This window comes from Monopterus albus, unplaced genomic scaffold (assembly GCF_001952655.1).
Source record: "Monopterus albus unplaced genomic scaffold, M_albus_1.0 scaffold152.1, whole genome shotgun sequence".
NCBI lineage: Eukaryota > Metazoa > Chordata > Actinopteri > Synbranchiformes > Synbranchidae > Monopterus > Monopterus albus.
The window spans coordinates 751,542-768,882 of record NW_018128032.1 but is presented as its reverse complement, the minus strand read 5'-3'; the positions used below and the strand labels follow the sequence as shown (position 1 = coordinate 768,882).

The 17,341-nt window shown below is 41.7% G+C and overlaps 2 protein-coding genes and 1 pseudogene across 8 annotated transcripts in view; 2 read left to right on the top strand and 1 right to left on the bottom strand.

The window, feature by feature from the left end:
- The first annotated feature begins 649 nt into the window (after nt 1–649).
- nkapd1 (NKAP domain containing 1) lies at nt 650–6,113 on the top strand. 5 transcript variants are annotated; one of them, XM_020614874.1, is made up of 6 exons: nt 650–731; nt 1,081–1,157; nt 3,186–3,268; nt 3,393–3,533; nt 3,760–3,813; nt 4,881–6,108. In XM_020614874.1, exons 2-6 carry the CDS (start codon nt 1,089–1,091, stop codon nt 5,341–5,343), a joined length of 810 nt encoding a protein of 269 aa, XP_020470530.1. In that variant the 5' UTR covers nt 650–731; nt 1,081–1,088; the 3' UTR covers nt 5,344–6,108. The 5 variants fall into 5 exon arrangements, with proteins under 5 accessions (XP_020470530.1, XP_020470528.1, XP_020470529.1 ...); XM_020614872.1 differs by having other exon boundaries at nt 700–778; nt 4,881–6,104; XM_020614873.1 differs by lacking the exon at nt 650–731 and adding an exon at nt 785–872 and having other exon boundaries at nt 4,881–6,107.
- LOC109968540 (ELAV-like protein 2) lies at nt 1,231–2,583 on the top strand (annotated as a pseudogene).
- A 3,799-nt stretch (nt 6,114–9,912) lies between the features above and the next one.
- The window catches only part of lrfn1 (leucine rich repeat and fibronectin type III domain containing 1), a 118,986-nt gene continuing 111,557 nt past the window's right edge, over nt 9,913–17,341 (bottom strand). For all 3 annotated transcript variants that reach the window (XM_020614877.1, XM_020614880.1, XM_020614878.1), the window contains 2 exons: nt 13,953–15,348; nt 9,913–11,327 (listed from right to left, as the gene is read on the bottom strand). In XM_020614877.1, the coding sequence (XP_020470533.1) occupies nt 10,430–11,327; nt 13,953–15,328 (2,274 nt within the window). In that variant the 5' untranslated portion in view covers nt 15,329–15,348 and the 3' untranslated portion in view covers nt 9,913–10,429. The remainder of the gene's footprint in view (nt 11,328–13,952; nt 15,349–17,341) is intronic.

Below are 17,341 nucleotides of genomic sequence, written 5' to 3'. Positions count from 1 at the left end.
TGTTTGTCATTTGCACAGCACTCTGGTTTCACGAAATAGTCGTCTGAGAAGAAAGCCTGTTTGCCACAGGGATAGCATGCAGCCAATTTGCAAATCAAATGAGTTACTAAAATAAAGCATTGTTTGTAAATTATAATTGTGCCTGCTGTGAAAAAAGATTTACCCATCTTTTTTCAGTGACCTTCAAACAGAGAAGCACCACAGACAGATAAGACTTTGGGAATCACATCCCACTGTGTTGCCAAATACAATTCAGAAAAGAAATGTGTGGCTGTTTATTAGGTTGAATGTTTGGGAGGCGGCACTGGGGTGAGTGGAAGATGAGCGGAAGTTAATCTCTGCCAATATATATCAGCTATTGTCCAAACTATTTGTGAATTAAATAACACTTTGCACTTTGTGCACTCAAATGATCTGAAAATAATCAACCTTGCCAAGGCTGCACAACCTCCTGAGTTTGTAATCTTAATAACAGAATAGGGAGACATTTAATCTTCGTATGGATAATATATGGCTAAATAATTCATATTCAGCTAACAGTGTATCCTATCTTAAGCAGTGTATCCTATCTTTATTGCTAAAAAAAATTGCATTGCTGAATACCCACAAGCTATGCAAGGCTTCCAGCGCGATGATTGACGGGCCATTTCACCAATCAGTTTTTCCGACGTTCAGTGACGTGAGTGTGCAACGACATTACGTACATTAGGAAAGCGGATGTACCGGCAGAGGTCGTAATCCTTGTTTGTTATTCTTGAATGCCACTCGTTTCGGAAGGGTACAGCTTGTCCACATTTACAAAATAATAATGTTACAGTGTAGTAGCAGTGTTATGCTGTTTAGAGAAGCTGAAAGCATTAGGTTTTGAACAGGTTCATTCTTTTATTGTATTCTTGTATCGACATATCAAACAGTGCTAGCTAGCAAGCTAGGTTAATATGTGAGTGTTAATGTAACCTAACAGCTATCATGTATAGAAGATAAGTTATTGGCTCAGCACTTATCACCATTAACTTTAGGTTTATTAACCATCGTTGAGTTGTGTCTGGTCCTGACTTAGATACATGTGCCCCATGTCAGGTGTCGCCATGTCAAAGCAGACGACCGGAAAGACTTTGCTGAGGAATGTAATCCGCCAAACAGACGCCCTCAATAAGGTGGGTTTGAGTTTGTGTGCTTTTGTGACAAGTGGGACACATGCTGGACTTAGTTGCCATTTAATTACCTACATTCAGTTCAATTCAATTCATCAGTTCTCAGAAAGAACCGGAACAGCTCTTCTCTCAGTATGGACGCATCATTACCTCACGCATTCTGGTGGACCAGGTAACTGGTGTTTCCAGAGGAGTGGGCTTCATCCGTTTTGATCGGCGAATTGAGGCTGAGGAGGCCATAAAGGATCCGAACTGTTAGAAGCCGCCCGGTGCCACCGAGCCCGTTACAGTGAAGTTTGCAAACAATCCGAGCCAGCAGACCAGCTAGGCGCTGCTGTCCCAGCTCTATCAGTCACACAATCGAAGGTACCCAGGACCCCTAGCACAGCAGGCACAACGCTTCAGATTGGACAGTCTGCTGTACATGGCCTATGGAGTCAAAAGGTTCTCTCCTATGGCTATTGATGGGGTGACCAGCTTGGCTGGCATCTACGTCCCAGGGCACGCACAAACTGGCTGGTGTATCTTTGTCTACAACCTGGCTCCAGATGCAGATGAAAGCATCCTTTGGCAGATGTTTGGGCCGTTTGGTGCTGTCACAAATGTCAAGGTTATTCACAACTTCAATACAAACAAGTGCAAAGGATTAGGGTTTGTCACCATGATCAACTGTGACGAGGCAGGTGTAGCTATTGCCAGCTTGAATGGATATCCCCTTGGGGACAGAGTGCTGCAAGTCTCGTTCAAAACCAACAAAACACACAAGGCCTAATACCCACTGAAACTCAGCAGAAACAGAAAATGGAAGCGTATCAACCGTAACTTTCTACAGTAGTAACAGCTTTCTAAATCAGTGTTACAAGGAAAAACAATATTTAGCATCCAACACTGTGATTTTATTTTTCTTTTTTATTGCTATGCTATAAATCTTCTCAGTAAAACAGGAAAAAGTACTGCAGGTTTTAACGCCTGTGATGTTGAAATCTCTTGCTGTCTTTACAGATGGACCACCTAAAATGTTACTATAGATTTTGTCATTTTGTTGCACATCTGCTTTGCAATCATAAGTCTTGTAAGGTTATGTGTGGTGATTTCCTTTTGTATTTTTCTTTGTCCTGATTTGCCTTAGGTGTTTTATGCCTTCAGTGGTTAACAAGTACTTAATTTGAGCTTTTTGCAGATTTGTTTTTGTAAGTATTCTGTTTATTGTAATATGAGTTGGTTATTGGTTGGCTGCATAATGTTGCTTATTGTAAACGTAATGGATAAAAGACAAAAAAAAATCTTAAATCAGTACTTTGCCAAAGAGCTAAGAACCTCTTTGATGTGGGTTTGAAAAGCATCTATTTAGGAAAATTGGGGGCGGCTGTGGCTCAGCAGGTACAGCGGGTCATTTCCTAACTGGAGTATTAACTGGTTCGATTCCCGGCTCGTCCAGTCCACATGTTGAAGTGTCCTTGAGCAAGACACTGAACCCCCCCAGCTGCTCCCAGTGATAACACCGGTGTGTGAATGTGTGAGTGTGAATGGGTGAATGGCCAAATGGCGTGAAAGCGTTTTGAGTGTGCTGTAAAGCATAGAAAAGCGCTATACAAGTATAAGACTATTTAACACCGTATCTAGTTAAAACTGATGCAATCAAATGCAACAGCAGTACGTCCTGCCCTGATGAAGGTTATAATCGTTAGTTTTTATTGAAACTGTTCAGAGTTGCTTCAGGTCATGTCAGAGAAGCAAGCTTTCCATTAGTAACTGCAACATCAGGTTTTCATGTATTTGTATATGAGGGCTGAAGAGGAATTTTATTCTAGGCTTCTTGTCATCTAGCCTACATAGATTAAGCTTTTTTCCAATAAACTGATCTAGTGTCAGGCCCTGGTTACAGAAATCCCTGAGGTAAGCTGTATTGAATCATGTATACTTGAATGCTACTGGCAGATTTAAGTAAAGCATTTAAAATATGTGAGTGATAGTGAGTGTGTGTATGCATGGATAGTCTTTAATGTACGTACTGTTGCTGGCCCACCTCAGATCCAGGAGGAGTCAGAAATGTGGAAAATGCGAGGCCGGGAAGTCCAAAGGTCCCACAGCAAACATTTATCAGAGTGTGTCAGGTAGGAAGAGTCAATGTCCCGGTTTAATCTGAGTCACCTGAACACGAGACACCAAAGCTCATTTGGCAATGTGTTTCATAATGTGTGTTGGCTTGCTGGTTTGTTGATATTTCTTGTGTTCCAGGGGGGATATGCACTGCGATCGAGAGCTAGATCAACCTAGAGACCTGAATCGAAGCAAAGAGCGAATCTCAGAACATGATGACAGAGACACTCGATACTGGACTCGCAAACTGTATGAATTTGAGGCAAATGATCCTGACAGGTACAGCATATGACTACGTCATTAAAATTGTCTAAATAGGTTTACTTTTTTTTTGCACATTTTGGGGGAGTGTCAGAGGGGCTGATTTCTTAATGGTGAATTGACCTCCTAATTTGCGCTCTATTTATCAGGTGGAATGCACATACAGTATATCCACACTAAGTTAACTGTTTACTGGAGATTTAGACAAGCTTGACAAATTTTCATTTCATGTTTCACATCATAGGTGGGGACATAGTGGCTTCAAGGAGCTTTATCCCGAGGAGTTTGACAGTGACAAGTAAGTAAAAATGCGAGACTTGCCAAACAAGAAGAACTGAGCTACATACATTATGCACCTCAGATTTTAAGGGGGAACTTTAATGTAGCAGTTTAGCAGTATGCTGTCAAAGCTAGGAGTCATGTGAGAGAATGATTTTTTTTAAAAATTGCCAAAAATGATGCTGAAGAGGTTGATATATCCTGACTATTATTGCCTCAAAAAAAAATCTGTATTTCACACTTCCCCATCATGCAGTTTAATAGCATCTTTATTACACTGTGTTTGCATCATACCAGAGTTATTGTAATTAGGGATTTCTGACTTGTTAATTATCATTCTGGTCTGGGAAACTCTGGTTTTTCTTAAAAGCTTTGACATATCATCCATACAGGTCTCAAATTTTTATTCCTATTTATCTCATTTCAATGAGCATTCCTCTGTCTGTCTGCATTGTTTACTGCCTGTTAATACTGCTTATTTTGCATTGTTTGTTGCTTTTTAATACTGCTTATTTTGTTATATTACATGTCCGACACACCTGGCCAATAAAACAGATTCTGATTCTGATATTCAGTGTGCCACTTACAAATATGGACGCACCTGAAAACTAAACAAGTGTGGATTCTTCACACCAGCCAACAGCTGCAGTCGGAGTAATTAAAGCCAAATGTAATGGATGTGGTGTTACACTGTGATGTGAATGCAAGTCATTAACATGGCAACCATGAGCATGTCTGCCATCTATTCCATATAACATAAACACAGCATTAGATCCTGCCAGGTATACGCTGAGTTTTATAAACCCAAACCAGTTTTCTGGTTAAAACTAAGCTGTCCAAGTCAAAGCTGAGACAGCCCTTATAATATTATGGATGGTTAGTTTTTCCAGACTTTGTAAAGCTCCACCAGAGCCTCAGTACACATTGAACAGCTGTTTTCATAGGCTGGATAGTACTCCTTAAGACAAGTAAACTAATGTTGATGTTTAAAATTAGTGGACTGCCCCTTTAAGATCAATATTTCATTCCTAATATCCTGCCAATGCTCAGTCTAGCCTATGTTAATTTTGACCATTTATTTTGTAGTGAAAAAAACAGCACCTCAAAGAAGACTGGGTGCCATAAAATGAAAAAGTCCAAGTCTGACACAGAAGCAAGTTTAGTGAAGCGCTCCAAAAAAACAACTCGAAAGAAGAAAAAGAAGAAGAAGAAGAAAGACGTGGAAGAGAAGAGAAAGAAAGCTAAGTGCCTAAGCAGCGGTGACAGCAGTGATGACAGCAGTGCTACCAGGGCCAAGCAGAGGAGGAGGAGGACTAAAGGTCGACATAAAAACAAGAAACCTGTGAAAATCAGAGAGAGAGCAGAGGACAGCAGCTCAGTAGACAGTGATGATGACGGTGGAGAAAGGGAGAGAAGGACTCACAGAGGCAAAAAGCGAAAGCAGGATCCCCACAAAGACTCAGACTCAGGGCAGGACTCAAAAAAGAAGAGGAGGAAAAATTGGAAAGCAGCAGGTGAGGAGAGCTCAGATGACAGTTCTGCAGAGTGAGATGCTCGGATGCAGACAAACCCGCAGCTCAGGTAGCGACCATAGGAGCTATTGCAGGGTCCTTTGTTCACCTTAACTGCACAGAGAGCTGGTGTGTACATTAACAAACCTGTGCTGTCAGTGAAGCAATACCTCATGACCTCTACGGTGCTTGAAACACATTGCACAGCAGTATAAGCAGCATGACAAAGCCTGGTGGGCAGTCCACCACCTGGCTCATGAAGACTTCTGTCAGCTGCAGGCTCACTCTGACTGAGACCAGTTTTTTATTAAGACAAGAAGAGTGTGATCATGCAGCTGATGACAGAATGTGTGTTTCCTGTTTATTTTGTAAATTTTAATATTTGTATGCCACATTGTCACAGCTAAAAAGATATAAAAAAAATATAAATAATGCTTAAAAATATCTATTTTGCTGTATTTCTAAATGATTTTGTTACAAAATTAAAGCAGAAAATACATTTTTAAAAGGATAAGTGTGAGATTCTATCATTTTTCTTCCAGTCTATGAAAAAGTCTAAACCCAACAGTGAATTTATCTGACTAGTATTGTCTGTGTAGTCAAAGCTCGATGTAACTTAGGGTCTGTATGAAAATTACACTTACAGTTTTTCTGTCTTTATTTTATGGTTGCCCTTTAATTAATGTTCTCCTAACCTTTGCAGTGCAGTTAACAGTTGCATAAATAAAGACATCTCCCACTTATACCGTCATCACACCAGTGTAGTTTGCCATATGTGGACGATGAGTTCTACCTGCATTTAATGTTTTGTTAATGTTTTATTCTTGTCTGTTTTATTCCTGGATCAAAGACGCTGCTTGGTTCAGTTTGAACATGCCGTCTTTTTATGATGCAGAAAATATATCTTAATAAGATGCTATTCATGATCAAAGTGAATAAATGCAGTCATTTGAAGAAGTGCTCTTTCATTGCAGTACTAGTGGAAGAGTGCTCAGTGGTTCAGCTCTGCCCTGAATAGTAGCAGATTGCCATCCCCTGTAAGGCCTTGTGGCTTCGGTAATGTGGTGCTCTGGGTGAATTTAGAAGAGTCACCGAGAGCACTAAAACAAACAACAACTGATACAAGTGTAACGGTCTCAAAGAGTACAATTCAAACCATATTTCCATCATCTTCAGTGCTGCTAGTCACATTTCGCATTGCTTACACAGAAAAGTCTAAACAAACCTGGTAACAAGTAGTGGGCCTGTGCCATCTGGGTATTCTTAGATCATCTGATGCTGAAGGAAGTGTTGGTAAACCATTCTGAAAATGTGTTTGTACTGGAACAGCCCGAAGCACTTTGCTGTGTCTGTGTCAATAGGCTAAGTGTTCCCTCTAAGCAGCAGAGAGTGGGCTGTGTTGAGCTTGGCTGCAACTGCCCAGATCTTGGAAGTAGGAAAAAAAAAAGCAAATGAAAGCTGGCCGGTCGAATCAGTGTTGACAGAGGCTTCAAAAACATATTGTCAAGGTTAATAAGCAATTAGCAAGAGGGCAAAATCCTAAACCAAGTTTGTTTCATAGCTGTGTAGAGCTGGTTAAGAAAGCTGATTCATAAAGTACTTCACAAAATAAGAAAGAAATAATGGCCTTTTTGTTCTTGCCACAATATCAATAATGAAAAATATGTTGGCACCTCAAATTGTAGCTTTTCTAAAAGCCATTCCTCAGTACAGGGTGTTTATAATAGTTTTTGCCACTGGGGATGTTGGTGTGCAGGTTGGTCCCCCACATCATTCAGACTCTTAACAACTGGAGGGAGTTGTATAGACGTGCACAGTTTCTACAGGATGAATCCTAATGACTTTGCTCATCCCTGGACTTTGCATTTACTTTGAGTAAATGTTAGCATGTAAACATGGCAAACTAAGAAGGGTAACATAGTAGATACTGCCCACTAAGCATCAGCATGCCACATAGCATTTAGCTCAAAACAGTACAGCCCCACAAAAACCGCTACCATCGATTTACACTCATTAGTCTTGTTTAGAAATAAATCCAAATGCAAATATAATTGTCCTGCTTTGCATCTTGGTATAGTATAAGTAAATAATGTATAACTCATACTGTTGCTTTCAAAAAGCATATAGGGAGCAAGTTTGTGCTAACATCTCTTACTTTTACATTTTAATAGTCTGATACAGTTGTGTATAAAGTGTCTTATTTACTTAATTTTAAAGAGACTTTAAAACAAAGTAAATAATTTGCCATGTGCATTAAAATCATAACGAGTGTAGTGTCTGGGGGTATGGCAGAACTAGCAGCCCAAGGATTTAATTAGCACTGAAACATTATATGGTGGAGTCAGTGTGCAAGTATTATTTTCTCATTTATGAAAAACTCAGCCAACCAAAAAAAAACTGATACAATGTTTGCATCAGCACAGATTAAACAGGGTTTGCTGAAATAAAAGAGAGAAGATATTAGTATTATTGTAGAGTAGGTTGGATAAAACTTTAAATTGTTCATTGTTCATACCCATGTTGGGAAGAGACTGAAACATATATTACTCTGCATTAAAAAATGTGATCTTCAGCAGACGGTTAAAAAACACACACTAAGTCAAGTCACTCAGAACTGCTGATGAGACACAACACACTTTGCTTTAGCGTTTGCTAGTTTGGCTGTCCGGGGCCGATTCTGCACACTGGGTGAAGTCTCAGCCTCCTCCTACCTAAGCAGATTTTGTGGTGAATAATGGTTTCAGATTGGAGCAGGTAGAAATAGTTCTGCTGTGAATAATGATCAGCGGCACACACTAAACTATAGAGCGTCAGTAGATAATGAGGAGGTGGACAGTGGTTGAAAAATGTGTGCACTGCATATTGACAGCTGAACATTTACACCCTGAAGTTAAGTCGCCTCTAGCTGGAAAAACAATAGCTCAGTGTATGTAAAATGTGAATGGTTTACACTGAAAACTGGTTAAGTGTGGTGAGAAAGAAAAGAGGGCTAATCTGTTTCTGGACTTAATCCTCTCCTTCACTGAGGATGCAAATGGGAGATTGAAGAGGACTAAATCCTCCTGTGTGGCTTATCTCACTGCTGCATGTTTTATCTCTCTGCTGTCCATTCAGCTCAGTTTCATCTCAGCCTCTGTTAAGTAGCTGTAATCAGGAGGAGAGGACGGTTTCTATAACAGCAAACAAATATCCCATCCACCCTGATCGCATCATCCACTGTCCTGCCTTTTTTCAATGACTCGTTATTTCAGCCCCTATATTCAACCTGTATGTGCAGTATACAAACATTTTAAATGATTTATACACATCATGTAGTTATGAGCAGATATAAGGACGTTTTAAGTGTTTAGAAATGGATTTCTCACCATCTGTAGCTCCTTTATAAAGCACCTGTAACTGCTATGATATAATACAGTTGGAATTCTGCAACAACAGCTTTCTATTACATTTATCAGTGAAGTATTTCTTGATGTATGAATTTGTCTTCTTTATGATACATGAGAACTGAGCCAGCTCCATTTGCTGATGAATGGCCAGGAGGGACAGCTCTGAAAGTTCAGAATGTCTTCAGGACTTTTGGATATATTTATCAACAGTTTTAAACCTACCTGTGAGGATCTGTTCATTTGTTTATTAAATATGATTACTGCTGTGTTAATAACTTCATTATTAATGCTTCACGGGACGAATTCTATTTGTAGACAAAAACATTGCTAAGCACTTTAAAAAACATCCTTTCTAGAATGAATTAAACAGCTCTAGATCTAGATATTCAGAGAGTCTGGAATTAGAGTTTATTATCAAAATGAACCCTGATTGCTACTCAGGCTTTCTGCTAATAATGGATTAATTAATGCGTCCTCACTGAAGCTGTCAAGTAATTAGGACCCTTACAGAGCTTTGTCTCCCCCTAGTGGTAGGCAGCAGCTCCTACGCCTTTGTTAATAACAGCAGGCTGCACTGGAGTTCATCATGACCTCCAGTTATCATGTCCCTCGTCATCCCAGAGCCCACTCTGCTCTGTGGTCATCCTGCGGTTTTCACAGAAGCCTTATAAACAGTACTCAGAAATCAAATATTTATCCTGTTGATTGGTGTGTCCCTCCCTGCACTGGACACACAGCGCTGCTCCTGAGGCACAAGGAGAAAAAAACACTGATACACAGTTAACCCACACAAAAAATTTAATACCCTTCGTGAGGGGATAAATGGTCCAAACTTTGACATACTAAATAGGGAGAGGTGTGATGACACAGGTTTTTAATGTAAAAACTTGCAGCCAACACCCAAATGCTTTGTAAAAAGTCATGTGACATATGACTGACTTACTTACATAGTTAGTACACATACACCAATGTTTTAATATACTTATATATGTCTTTTTTTGATTGTTGTCTTTTTATCTAGACCAGCCAGATACAGTACTGATTAATATACAGTCACATCTGGAACAATACCTATTATCATACAGTTCGAAGAGGAATCCTCGCCCGGTGTCCAGGTCTGTCCCCTCTATGCTAACATTAGAAATCGGCAGGTGTAAAACTCAGTTCTTTTTTAACTACTATTATTGTATAGACTGGTGGTGATACTTGTCCTTGTATCTCGTGTCTTCTGTGCAAAGGTTTTTTTTTTTTTTTTGAAGGAACCCAAAACATGATTGACATAACAGGATACCTGGCTGTTCACTTTACAGTTACAATGAAGTTTTTGTCTTTTTTTTTTTTCCTTAAACAATTAAACAGTCACATCCAAACTCCACACCCCCTTGGCATGTCACAGAAAAAAGAAGAAAATTAAAAATCCAAGGAAATGCTTCCCGTCATCAGGGTGGGAGGCAATGACAGACAGATAGCTAGATCATCTATCAATGATAGATTGTTAATGACTACAGTGAGCAGCATCCTCCATTCGTGCATTTCTTAGCATAAGGCACTGCTGCATAAAGAAAGGACATGGCCAACAAACCTCTCTGGGAGTATGATGCAGAGGCAGGATGAAGGGAGATTGTTCCTCTCCAGCAACTTACAGAAATCTGCTTGTGTTTACTGTTTACCGCCTGCGATGTATGGTGTGTGTATGCTATGTGAGTGGCTGAGCCGGTCTCCGGATGCACTGCGCTCCTCAGACTGTGCTCTCCAGCATCCACTCAGTGCTGCTGAACGTAACTCTCCTGTTAGTGAGCGGCGATGACTCCATGTTGAGCTGGTTGGTGGACTTGTGCCACCTCGTCCTCGCTCTGCGTGGGTAACTATGACTCTGAAATATGGAGTAATCCCCACCGTCAAAAGAGAATCTGTGCCTAGTTCGTGCCAGCTCATTAGGGACCAAGCCCATGTTAGCCAGGGCACTTTTCTTGTCTTTCAGCCTGGGAGCCTCGTTGGTGCCGGAGTTAGAGCCTATGAGACACAGGGACATGGTGGAGCCCATCAGGCTGCTGTCCGTCTGTGTGTCCTCAGACAGGGCACTAAAGCGCTGTACATCCAGGCTGGTTCTTCTCTTTATCTTGTCTATAGTCAGCGGAGGCAGCTCCACCTCAAGGATGGCACTGGCGGCTCCTGGTTCCTCCTTCTCACTGTCCACCCGCAGCACCAGCGCCATGCACTCTTTAGGTGCCTGGGCTTCATGCAGTCCCTCGTCGGAGGGCTGCTTGGAGGCTGACCGTTGGAGCCGCTGCTGGCTGCCATTTGTCTGGGAGTGCATGCTGGAGCTGACCTTGGCCTTCCTGTCCTCTGGGCTGCTGTAGGCCTTGTAACGGATCATCAAGATGATGATGAACACCAACACTGAAGCAACAATGATACCACCGATAATGATGATCATAGTGCCTCCCAGGAACTGGCTGTGCATGAAGCGGCACTGGCTGACCTCACTGGCCGTGTGGAACTGCACACAGCCAACCACACGCGTGGCCGTTAGTGACGTGATGCCGTCATCATAAACCGCCAGCACACAAAGGTCATACTCCCGCCCTGCGGCCAGATCATTAATTAAGAAGTTCTTGCTGGTAGATGGGATCATCCTGCAGAGAAAAATAAAACAGTGTGGTGGTGAAGATGTGGCAGATTAATCTTCACAATCACAACACCCACATATACTCATTTGCATAAGGTGTATTAAATTACACAAAGGTGTCAGTTCCCCACAACAAAAACACAGCCATCACAACTCCAGCATTAAATATTACTCATTCTGGTAGATAGACATGAAAAGCTCCACGCTTCATTAAAGCTGACTTAGGAGAGAATTTATTACATTATAAAATAGCAGTGGGAAGTTCCTCTGTTGGGTTTGTGTTTGAAATGACAGTGAAAGGTAAACTGCAGTGTGACAAACAAGGCAGAAGAGGCTCACTGTCTACACAATATGCCAAAACAGCTGCCGGCTGCAGGATAAGTGAGGCATGACGTGGAGACAGTTTGGATGTGTGAATACCCAGGGTCATGTTTTTTTCAGCAACAGCAAGATTACACGACTTTAAATACGAATGAGAACAGCATTGTCTTCAGGTCAACGCTGGTGTTAATATAATTAGAAGCTTGTTCCTTTTCCCTAAAGGGGGCCTTCGATGGTTATCATTTGTAGGTGTAACCCTTTTGCCAACACTCTGATTCTGTGAATAATCAGATTACTACATAGGTAATAATACACCACCTGAAGACAAAACAACACTCAGCTCCTTGCCTAAACTGGATGAGAAAATTATACAGGAGAGAGACTCATTATATGTAATAAAAGAAAGTCGACCACTATTATTAAGTCACTCCCTCCTTGAATACATAAATCTTGAAATACTTCCTGGTACACTAAATTCACTTTATGCATGTCACTCACTTCAAACTTATTTTTTTATTTAAAACAGTATTTGGTAGGTTTTGCTCAGAAAGAGTGAGCTCATTTTGCACAGCCATGAGCAGTTTATAATTGTTTCCCTGTTCTCTTTCTTCACATTTACCAATGTGCAACCTGTACATTTTATATTATATTGTAATTTTCTATTAGCACACTGCACTTGCATTCCTATTTTTCTTGCAGCCAAGTAGGGATGAAAATCAACTTTGTACATTTATACTATAAGAGCAATACTGAGGAATGTCTACATTCAGTTGACAAGATACTTTTCAGATTAAGATTTTACATATAAAACACATCACAATCATCTAAAACCTGATAAAGTGACATCGATTTAATTACTGAAAAGTGTAGGAAATAGTTCAAACTAGCTCCACCTCTCCAAACTACACTGAAGTAGCACTTACCTGGTAATTATGATCAACTAACATAACAGTACAACACTGACAGGGGCCAGTCTGCATAATAAATATGTTAACTTTCATATGTGAGTTACATTTAGTTGCTAATATAATTCTGTGGTGGCAACATTTACCCAAGTACTTGTATTTCCATTTCAGCCCATTTCAGAGGGAAACTCTAACAACTGTGGTTTCTAGCTACTTTTCAGGTGAAGACAAAAATTTAAAAAATTATACACTTGCTGTGTATAACTCAGTGCACTGTTAAACACCGAACCAGTGATGTTTTGACTAGTAGCCCCTTAAATAAAGAGCAGTGCGGAGCCGGTGTTCCTCACAGACCCGCTTCACATGACTGCGAGTTGTTAGCGGTTCCGCTGAGACATTTCCTCTCTAACCTTCTCAAATGATTTCATTTAAGTAACAGTTTAATGCTCACTGGGGTAAAGTTACCAAACACTTCTCAAAAAAGCCAGACTTGTGTAGCAGAAGTTAGTTTTTCTCCTTTCCCGCTCCATTAATCATCTCACGACCTCTCAGATTTACCTTGGGGAGGGGAGCCACAGGACTACCAAGCTGTATATAAAGTATTGTAGTTGCAACTACTTCTACCTCGGGCAGCTACAACATGTAAAGGCTACTAACATACTAATGCCTTAGTAGTAACATTCTAATAATGTAATATACAGCATATTAACACATCAGACTCATCTTTTAAGTGGAACAGGCACTTTTATTTTTCATACATGAAGTACTTTTTCATGATGATACTTCTGTACTTTAATTGAAGGAAAATTTTGAATGCAGGACTTTTACTTGTCATGAGGGATTGTTATAGTGTGGTCCTGCTACTTTTACTTACACTGAGTTAAATGATCTGTATATTTCTTCCACCGCTGCAGCCAAGCCTGTCATTAGACAGCCACATCGAATCATGTTGTGCTGCAGCCAATTAATGCAGACACTGGCTAATGATACAAACATTTATGTGTGGTGTTGGCCCACATGTTGTTGTTTATTATCATATTATGTTTTAATGATGCTGAAGAGGCCCTTTAGGCCTTCAGGGTTTTGGACCCCACGGTCCTTTCACCTGATTGCAAGCTATGCAAATATCAGAGATTAAGAACTGTTTGCTGAATCTCTAAGTAAGTGTATTGTACATTTTGTGCATATTACAATGCCGTTTAATTTATGGGAAAAAATATTCTTCATTAGTTTATGCCCCAAACTACACAACAGGGGTTCTGCTTATTTTTGGATACATCTCATCATTTTGCATCTGCCATAATGGACCTTGTGTCATTCAGCAGATGGTAACTCCAGATGTCCCACCTTTCACCTGTGTCCCTGCTTTACCACCCTCCTCTCCCTCAGTTCATCCACCCTCTTACCTGTACACCAAAGTATCGTCTGCTGTGCTGTTGTACTGAATCTGGTACATCCTGATGCCAGGGATGTGGCGCTCAGATGGCCAACGGATCACAGCAGAGGAGGAGGTCAGCTCGGTGACCATCACCCTCCTGTCCTGCTTGTCGTAGCCCTTGGTGTCATTGCTAGATTTGGAGGAGGTCGTGATGTCTGAGAGGCCGGGGTCCTCTCGCATGTGGCCTGTGTTGTTAACAAACAAGGGCAAGGGGATCATATTGATCTCAACAGCAGCTGTGGCAATGCCTGCGGCATTGGACGCCACACAATTAAATGCTCCACTGTCCTTCAGCGTGGTGATGAGAATGTCAAGGGTGCCATTATCATACAGGATGGTGCGGGAGTTATTATGCACCAGTTTGCCGTCTGGTGATCGCCAGTGGATCTCCGGGTCTGGATCACCCACGGCCTTGCATTTAAGAGTCACACCCTGCCCCTCCATCACATAGGGCTTAGTGGCAAGATGTTTGGTGATCAGTGGTGGCTCACAGATAAACTCCTCCTCTTGGATGGACCAGAAGTATTTGTCCATGAGGTGCTCTGGTGAGGCACACGTCTCCAGATCATCCTCTCTTGTCAGCCTGCGGAGCCACAGCAGCTCACAGTTACAGTGAAGAGGGTTCCCACCAAAGCTCACAGCCAGCGTGGAGGAGCTGGAGCCCCGGGCATCGGACAGCACCTGTGCATGCTGGAACAGGCTGTCCGGTGGCAGCTTGTGCAGCCTGTTAGAGGTCATGTCCAGGCGGACCAGCTTGGTGAGCAGTGTAAAGGTGCCCACTTCGATGTGGTCTATCAGGTTGTGGTCCAGTGTGAGTGTGTTAATGTTGGTCATTCTGGCTATGGCTTCCCAGGGCAGGCCGCGCAGGTTGTTATTGGAAAGATCCAAGTCCTCTATAGTGGAAACAAACTCATCAAAGGAGGTGGGGGCCACCTCGTGGATCTGGTTGTTTCCAAGGATGAGGTGCCGCAAGTTTATCAGACCTTTAAAGTGGTCACTATTTATAACACTGAGACGGTTTCCATCCATGTGGAGAGCCCGTAGGGATCGTAGGCCTACAAAGGCATGGGGGGTGATCTGGCTGATGGTGTTACGAGACAAGGTCAGGTGGACCAAACTAGTCATGTTAAAAAAGTCTTTCCTGCGGATGATGGTGATAAAGTTGTCGGTAAGTCGCAGTTCAACAGTCTTGCGGTCGATGGTGGGGGGCACAAACAACAGACCAGTCTTAGCACAGAGCAGAGTCAGAGTTGGGGAGAGGTGCTGGCAGATGCAACGGCCCGGACAGTTGTATCCCTTCACCAGAGCTGCACACAGCAGCATGCACAGAACCAGCCGGTCCATTGTCGATCAGTTTCTGGGTCCTGTGTATGAGACAGACATGGGGAAAAAGGAGAGTCAAGAAACAGAAATCTTTGAATTAATAAAGAGCATCCCAGCCTTTATGAGAGCCTGCTACAAAAAATCCAGAGTCTGACCAAGACTGCCAGCAAGGTATCAATCACAAAATGAAATGGATGTCTTCTGAAATAATCGGCCCTAGGATGATGAAAGCCTGCACCAACACTATTACAAGCCCATGTCTCTGTAGCCTTTTAATGGAACTGTTCTCTTATGCCACCAGGCTGCATCACCACTGAGCCATATAATTTCTTGAATGATCACAGGACAGTTTGCCTATATTAGTCATGCTATGTACTGTACAGTCTCATCATATCACAAGGCTTGTGCGGTTTTCTTGCTCTGAATTCCACATCACGGTGCAGAATTAAAGGTAGAAAAGGGCGCCTGTCAGCAGCACTCAAGGATTTTTATGACCTTTTCACACTCTCTGCTCTGCCTGTGCTTCGATGATGTACTGCAAAGTTAGACAGAAACCTGTCATTTAAATCACGGCAACAAATAGTAGAGGTGAAAACGCAAGAAATACAGCTTGCTTTCAAGTTTGCTCAATGGAGGCATTATTCGACGATTCTTAGGGTTTTGAGGATGTTCCGAGTCTCTGATTTCCATACAGAGGTATTGATTTCAGCCTTCAGAGAGCGGTGACAGGAGTAAAAAGTGATGCTTGACTGTAATAACCAAAAGACACCCCAGTGGAACACAAACAGTGATGTGCTGATGCTATATAGCTGCTGGTTTTACCATCTTTGGCATCCATCGTGATGGCTAATGCCTCCAGCTTCACTGCTCAGAAGAGAGCCTGTTAATGCCAATAAAGTAAAGGGATGACAACTGACTTTTCTTTTACAGGTTCAGACAGTGACAAAAGGGCCGTTACCTCCCAGCACCCCACCGCCCAATAGTTTTGAACCCCACCACATTCAATGTGTCATTTAAGAGCTTTGTCTCTTTTTTCAGAGGTCTGTCATAATTAGTTTGATTTAGCCAGGGAAAGCTGGCTGTGGATTTTTAAACAGAAATAGTGTCTGTTTTTCACTACCTCTCATGCTTCATCTCTCGTGGCTAATTTTAGAGCCCCTGTATCTATGTTCCTCCATGTTTGGATGGTGCTGATGTCACACCACTGCTTTTGTCCCCCACTGTGCCCAAAGCAAAAGCAACTAATGCTCACATTACCAACAGTACTAGATTAAGTCATCACGCTTGTGGTGAAATTCATGAAATACTTTATATGCTGTCTCAAATGCCAGAAAAATAAAGTATAAGACGAGCTCTCTCCCTCCGTCTCTAGAACTACACCCTCTTCCTACTGTAACCCGCTCACACAAACCTTCACACATCTTAAACTTAACAAATCAGATCCAGCGAGAGTTGTTAGGTTCAAAATAGTGAGAGACGTGAGAAGCTGTGAGTCTTCACAATGCTGAAATATCCTCACAGTGATAGCTTTGAGCTAAAACTCTTCTGAACAACCATGGAAAGACATGTACACACACTACTCCCTGGCTGCCGTTACAGACAACCAGGCAACTTGTTAACTACGAAGTACTGCTGTCCAATCAGTGCTCATTAAAATTTGGGTTTGAAGTAGAACAGCTTAGAGCACAGGTTCAAACCTGTGGGACAGTTTCTCAAAGACTGCTGACCACATGTACTCAACACGGACAGCAGTACTTCTACTACCACATTTCACTAGATCGTTGGACTGCATTTAAAAACACACCAAATCCAAAGCTTCACTTTTGATTTGTACTTATACTCCTGTTGTTCCTTGCTCTGGCTCTGGAGGCTTAGTAAATTGAAAAACATTTCATCTGTGCAACTTCTACAACAAAGAACATACAAGCAAGATAAAAATACAACATACACACATTCTGTAGTCATTTATGTGTTCAGTCAGTTATACCGAGGTTAAACCATGTCCCTGTGCAAAAATACACACACCGAGGAAAT